The sequence below is a fragment of the Poromitra crassiceps genome, assembly GCF_964638095.1.
Source record: "Poromitra crassiceps genome assembly, chromosome: 10".
Classification (NCBI taxonomy): Eukaryota; Metazoa; Chordata; class Actinopteri; order Beryciformes; family Melamphaidae; genus Poromitra; species Poromitra crassiceps.
Window position 1 is genome coordinate 37,391,033 of NC_139631.1, and position 7,472 is coordinate 37,398,504.

At 42.3% G+C, this 7,472-nt stretch overlaps 1 protein-coding gene across 1 annotated transcript; it reads right to left on the minus strand.

Moving 5' to 3' along the window:
• Window positions 1-254: 254 nt before the first annotated feature.
• Window positions 255-4,465, minus strand: LOC310783446 (alpha-(1,3)-fucosyltransferase 7). The gene is made up of 2 exons (XM_083644312.1): window positions 4,374-4,465; window positions 255-1,508 (listed from the first exon to the last, which is right to left on the minus strand). Exon 2 carries the CDS (start codon window positions 1,455-1,457, stop codon window positions 423-425), a length of 1,035 nt encoding a protein of 344 aa, XP_083500438.1. The 5' UTR covers window positions 1,458-1,508; window positions 4,374-4,465; the 3' UTR covers window positions 255-422.
• Between the last annotated feature and the right edge of the window lie 3,007 nt (window positions 4,466-7,472).

Below are 7,472 nucleotides of genomic sequence, written 5' to 3' on the forward strand. Positions count from 1 at the left end.
GACACCTACCATTAGTTGCTGGATGGTGAGTGATGACACCTACCATTAGTTACTGGATGGTGAGTGATGACACCTACCATTAGTTGCTGGATGGTGAGTGATGACACCTACCATTAGTTACTGGATGGTGAGTGATGACACCTATCATTAGTTACTGGATGGTGAGTGATGATGCCTATGACTACTGAGACATCATGTCTCAGTAGCCATATGACTCCATTGTATTAAAAACAACATGGCTTTATTGGGCATCGGCTACATGGGCGAGACTAGTTAGCAAAACAAATTCATTGCTGATTTTATTTTCATAGGATTTGTTGACGGTAAGAAATGCAATAAAAAAACAGCCTTTTTATCATTTAAAAAATGTTTGGAACCTTAGTTTGTTTCTGTGTGCAGTGTATGAAGAAGAGATAACATTCCTATCTGTTAACCCAGCCCGCCAGGTCATGGTACACCTTGTGAGTCGGCAATGTGCCGTAGTTGACGCAGATCTGGCACAGCCGTTCCCTCCAGTCCGTATAGATCTTGATGCTGTGAGTGTGGTGCCACTTGAAGTAGGCCTCGTAGGCCTGCCTGTCGAAAGCCAGACTCTTGAGATAGGTGGCCAGATCTGCTGTGCTGCGGAAGTCCTCCACGTGGATGAAGGAACCAGGGGGGGCCAGTGCCTCGTAGGTGGCCCTGCTGGGGCCTAGAACCACCGGCACCGCCCCTGCTTGGAAAGCGTTCCACCATAGCTTCTCGCTGATGTAGTCCGTCGCCTCTGAGTTCTCGAACGCCAGGTAGAAAAGGCAGCGTCCGATGGTGGGCAACAGCTTCCTGCTCGACAGAGGTTTCTTTTTCCAGCGACCGTACACCTCTATCGAGGCGTACTTCTTTAGCCTTCCGTAGACGGCAGCCCTCGCCTGATTGGACTGGTAGTTGCTGACCACCCAGCTGACGAGGCAGGAGCGATTTCGAGGAGCCACATAGCTGGGAGTGCCATCTCCTGGTACGGTCCTTCCGTAAGGGATGAAGATGTCTGCGTCCCGTCTGTAACTCATAGTCCAGTTGAAGAAGCCGTTGTAATTGGTGAGGTTTCTGTTGTGGGCAGGAGGCTCCATTGACAGCCATACCCAGCGCTGGGAGGCCGGGCGAGCCAGGCGCAGGGGTAGAGAGGAATCGGCCGTTTTCCAGTTCTGGTGGTGGAAGACCACGACGTCGGCCGTGGCGAAGGTGGAGGTGTTGTCGCTGAGGAAACAGCGGCTGATGTTGTACATCTCCAGGCATTTGTCCCCATCCAGGCTGTAGGAGCGACCAAACGGCCAGCGCCACAGAAGGATGGTGACGTTCTGCTTCTCAGGAGCGTGTGGGTAACCCCTCATCACATGAAACCCACGGTCCAACAAGCCGTAACGGAGCAAGTATGTGGACAGGCTGAAGAGGAGGATGATGAAGAAGGTTATGATCAGCCTCATCTCAGAGGTATTCCAGGCCACACACAGACACAGGTCACGGGTACGCAGCTCCTGGATGGGAAGTTTCGTGTTAAAATGGGGAAATCTCCGTTTTCACAAGTAACTTTGTCACAAAACATGAATTAGACTTCTCCGTCAACGACGCTGGGGGGCACGCCGGGTCGGGGTGTGCGGCGGTAAAAGCATTCATGGTTTCACATTGGCGATTGTGCAGTGCTCCACCGAAACACTAGACGACACTTTATTTCTCACCATGAATTCAGTGACATCTGGTAGCCTTATAGTTTGCCGATGAAGTGTTCTGCAAATGAATATATTTGCAGCTGTCCTCAGCTCATCTAATGTATCTTCGATGCTGCTGCATTCTCTTCACTATTGGCGGACATTAACCATATAGGAGGACATACGACGCGGGCCAGTCACTGTTTTCTCGCAGTCGTGCGTTGCCCGACGTGTCGTTACATTTTTGGAGAGGTGCACGTCAGATGGTGGACCTATCGCAACCTGTCCTGCGCAGCCCCACTGTCGTTGACGGAGAAGTCTAATTTACACTTAAAGCTGGAGTGCGTAACTTTTGTAGTTTGTCTCCCCTTTCTGGCAGGGAAGGAATGTGCGGTACATTCATGTGGTGTCGGGAAAATTAGTTCCTGATCGCTTCCTTTGCTCTGTGTTGTCACACAAAAACTGCAAACAGGGCCCTTTAAAAGCAAGGTTCTTCTTGAATGGTAAATGGACTGCATTTATATAGCACCTTTATCCAAAGCGCTTTACAATGTGCCTACATTCACCCATTCACACACCGAAGGCGGCAGGCTGCCATGCAGGGGGCTGGCACAGCCATCGGGAGCAATTTGGGGTTCAGTGTCTTGCCCAAGGACACTTCGACATGCAGGACAGGGAGGAGCCGGGGATCGAACCACCAACCTTCCGATTAGTGGACGACCCGCTCTACCTCCTGAGCCACAGCCGCCCCTTGAGACAAATTCATTGCCTCTGACAGGTTGCAGTGTCTTGAAACAAGAAAAATTCAAATTGAGGGTCAGCATGAGATGAAATTGTTTGTTTAAATGGAGAGATAAGCTCCATTTTAATTGTAACGATGCAGTCTGAACATTGGATGAAAGCTATATTGCATATTGTCCCTTTCAATGTGGTAAAAAATACTGCTTGTACTTGATCTTTTGTTCTTTTGAGGTCAGGATTTCATCATCTGTATTGCACAATTCACAGCAACACGTGAGGCGTTGCGACACCCGCACTTTCAGGGAAACATGATTCCATACCCGCCACTTTCTCCTGAGGTAATCACGAAACTGAGTTCCCCATATATGAAAACCTATTGGTCAAGTTAGAGTGATTGATGCCATCCAGCCAATCACAGTCAATTGATGCTGTGGTCACACGCAAAAATATAATAGCCTACTTTACTTACAAATGCAGTTTGAATCGTGGTTTACAGTGGCTAAGGGGTGTTCATGGTCACGACGCCAAGCCTAGAAACACTAGAAAGCAAACACTAGAGAATATAAAATTATCATGATCTTTTAAAACCCAGGGATATTAAAAACTGTGAGTACCGTGTGCACTTTTTAGGGTGAATGTTTTCTCCCCACAATGATCTGATTGAATTTCATAATCACTGATACATTCATCCACTGAAATACTTTTCTATTAAGTGCAGCCTGTTCCAATGTGACGACATTTTAAGGGTCATGAGATGCAATCAGCTTTCAGGGTTTATTTACACTTCATGCTTCAGTCTAGTCTTGCTTTGCATTATGCATACCAAACATTTAAATGTCAACTAGCCTATGAATATCAAGGTACTTGTGCTTCACTTAACTCCATGCCATCTTCTAGCTCGGTTATTTTAAATTGAAAAGATACTGATTATATATATATAATATATAAAATTATCATGATCTTTTAAAACCCAGGGATATTAAAAACTGTGAGTACTGTGTGCAATTTTTAGGGTAAATTTTTTCTCCCCACAATGATTCGATTGAATTTCATAATCACTGATACATTCATCCACTGAAATACTTTTCTATTAAGTGCAGCCTGTTCCAATGTGATGACATTTTAAGGGTCATGAGATCCTTAATCCTAGAAGAGAGATCCTTTTATATATATATATATATATATATATATATATATATATATATATATAAAAGCTTATTAAATATTAAAATATTTAATATAGCAGCACCTTAACAGTACAATCAGTCACACACGCGCCTGTGAATATAGTATCTTGGGGTGTAGGACGTGGCGCTACGAATAATGTACATTTTAAACTCAATAATTATTTGCAGTGATGAAGAAAAATGTAGAAATGCATTGCATTCGTTTTGATTTGACATGTTGTGGAGAATGGATCAGAGCATGAAGGCAGGGGATTGCGGTGCTCCCACGCCTAGAACCCCCACATCACTTAAGATCTAGAACTCCCACACTTCGATCGCTGCTCTAGCCCTAGTCTCACATAGTCAGACCCACCGTGAACGTCATCAAGCTGGCTGGCACTGTGAGACCGCTCTACCCCTGACTCTACTGTTCAGTAGCAAAATAATATCAAAATGGATGAAACAAGAAAATGACTTGATTGATAAAACTAAACAAAATTGAACATGTCTTTTCATCTTTAGTAAAAATGAAAGTATCACCACAAAAGGGGGAGGCGGGATCTCATCATTATATTTAGAATTTCAAGTTGATTCCTTGATGGTCTTTCTTTTATACAGTCTACATGGACATGTATGGATTTCCCTGAAAACGGCTTGCTCTCATGGAACTTACTGTATATCACTCTGAGGCTACAAACTCTATACTTAGATCCATATGCTATAAATATATATCTTCAAATTTGATTTCAAGTCAAAAAAGAAGGTGCATTGACCCTATTTCACTTACCTGACATGCCTCAGGCTGTCTGCTGCTCTGCACAAGTCCTTTAAAAAACACAAGGCTTTTTTCTCAACACATCCCTCCCTTCCTCCTCTTTACACACACACACACACACACACACGCACGCACGCACGCACGCACGCACGCACGCACGCACGCACGCACGCACGCACACACACACACACACACACACACACACACACACACACACACACACACACACACTCTCTCTCTCTCTCTCTCTCTCTCTCTCAGACACACACACACTCATTTCTTGTTTGTTACTTCAGATACACACCCCGCCTCTTGGACTGTGGGTGTGAGATTGTGGGGCAGTTATTAGTGTACATGGTGTACTTGCATCAGCTGTGTTGGTGCACCATAGAAAAAAATTAATAATAGTGGGGGATACAAAGGTGTAACTATGGCATCTGGCCGGTGGTCACCATAAGGCAAACAACCACACCAAAATATATATATATATATATATATATATATATACTTATCACACTCTTCACAAAGATTGCACAACCGCACTCTATGTGGGTAAAACTGGGAAAGATTTTTCATTGCTTGTAATTTTCAAAAATTCTGAATACATTTCTCACTCAAACCATCACACCAGCAAAACTATATGTAGCCTCCCTACAGCCCGTTTGATTCAAATTGCAATTTGTTTAAATGCTCTTTTCAAATAAAATCTAAACGGAACATCCAAAATGTAGGTGGCCAGCAGTTTGCTAAATATTGAAATATATTAAATATATATAATATATTTTTTATATAAAGGAGGGGCGGGGGGGACAAAACAAAGTGCATTGTAGCCTTTAGAATAGAGAGGCAAAGTGACCGCCTACTTCCTGCTTCAGCACTGTACCAGAGATTTTTATCTGCCATTTATTTTCCCATAGACATTTTGTAAAATGTTTATAAAAATAGTTTTACTTCGTCAAACTAAATGGTTCAGCTATATTTAGAATCGGGAGAGACCAAAGAACCTTTCACTCGGACCAAAACTTTAAAAAGAATACATCGAAAAAACATTTTCTTTAAATCCGCATTTTTTTTTACGTTTTCGTCTGAGTGAAATGTTATGTGGTCTCTCCTGTTTCTAAATATATCTGAACCGTTTGGTTTGAACAAGTAAAACTATTTTTACAAGCATTTTACGAAATGTCTATGGGAAAATAAATGGCAGATGAAAATCTCTGGTACAGTGCTGAAGCAGGAAGTAGGCGGTCCCTTTGCCTCTCTATTTCTATGAGTCATTCCTGCATAGTGTAGTTTAGTTTCTACATTACAGGAAGAGTGCCACCTCTTTATTGAATCTACATTGTTTAAAGGGGTGGGACAAAATATATATAAGATATATCGTGATACTTCCTTTTGCGATACATTATCGATACGACTGCCACCACATTGTAATACCATATCATGATGGCATATCGTGACATTTACCCTGAAATGTGTATTTTTTGCATTCTTTTTTTCTGTAAACTTAATTTACACAGATTGAAAAGATTTTATTGAGGCATTTTGTATTCCTCCTTTAGGCTACATCTTTCTTTCATGTCAATTCTGTGAATAAATACATCATTACTGCTTTATGCCTTTTTAGGGGTATTTTTCCCTCTTCAGTTACACAGATATATGTGTAACGATGTCAGAATCAGAATCAGAATCACTTTTATTGCCACAGTATGCAAGTTACATACGAGGAATTTGTCTTATGTGTCTGTATGCAGCGTAGCGGTTACATCAATATACAGGGATAAGAAGTAAGATAACTGTTGGAGAAAAATATAAGTTCCATGGGCATTTCCTAATCAATAAGCTAATAGTTGCCTAATAATTGATGCTATGAGTTAGCATAATTGATGCTATGAGTTACCATGACATGACCTTTCACACATATAGATTCACCCATGGCAGAGGACTTCTCCTTTTGCTGAGACCTTGGTCAGTGCGTCGTGTACCATAACAATTGAAGTTTAACATAATGCTTTATACTGTAAGGCAGGACAGAGGAGGAAAGGCAGAGAGGAGGGGGATAAATGTGTGTGCGCTGCTCCAGTCTGACTGAGACTGTTATCAATTGTTTGTCCTCAATTTTCTAATGTAGGCTATCGATTATCACAGAGTCGCTGTATCGCGATACCATCGTTATCGAGGGCCAAGTATCGTGATGGTATCGTTACTCTGCCATTCCCACTCCTAATTGTATAGTAGGTCATCAATACAGATGTGCCACTTAAGTTGTTTTGTAATGGAACGTTTGTTACAAAAAAAGACAATCTACATTTCTTATATCAACCAAAAAAACCAAAGTGATAAGCTAATTACAACACCAAAAAAAAAAAACAGAAAAACTAGAGAGCACAAAATCATTCACTAGGCTACTTCAAAGATTGTTAATGTTTTGTTTGAGTTAATGTTCTTGGGAGAAAACTGCTGGTGTAAATCATTCGATATTAGAGAGGCAGAGAGCCTTGGCATGAACTGTTGTGCAAGACTGCATGCTGGTGCAGAGAGTGGAGTTCTCTTTTTGAGTATTGACAAATGTGAGTTTGGGGGGGGCGGGTTTACCTCGAACTGCATCGCTGGATCGAACCAGTCGACTGCTTCAGCTATATGATCAATACACCTGTGACATTGCAGCGACTGAATGTTTCAAAGCAGGCTGTTTATTGTGCCACTGGTGCAGTGCCAACAACATGTCTCTGATGTGTTATCGCTCACACCCCTGCTGTTCACAAGAATAGCACCAACCACCAGGCTGCGGCGGGGCTTTTTTTTTTTTTCTTCAAGCACAGAGATGATGAATTTTAGATTTCTAAACCACAAGCTGGCTGCTCCTTCCTTCCTGTTACTGCAGCATGGCAGAGGAAAGGGGCACAGCCCAGGTTATGAGACAAACCACATCATAACGGCTAAGTGCTTCTTCACCCGGTCTTTTTATTTGCCATTATTGTGAACTCATTCAAATCACATCTGAATTATGAATTAGCCTATTTGACCCCCCCACCCTTTGTCCTCTTTCAATTATATTTATTTAAACTGTTGGTCTATTATATTATATTTTCAATATTCAGGCGATAATCTTTA

Excerpts from the sequence above, each read along its gene's own strand:
- LOC310783446 (XM_083644312.1), bottom strand. The coding sequence starts at position 1,457 with ATGAGGCTGATCATAACCTTCTTCATCATCCTCCTCTTCAGCCTGTCC.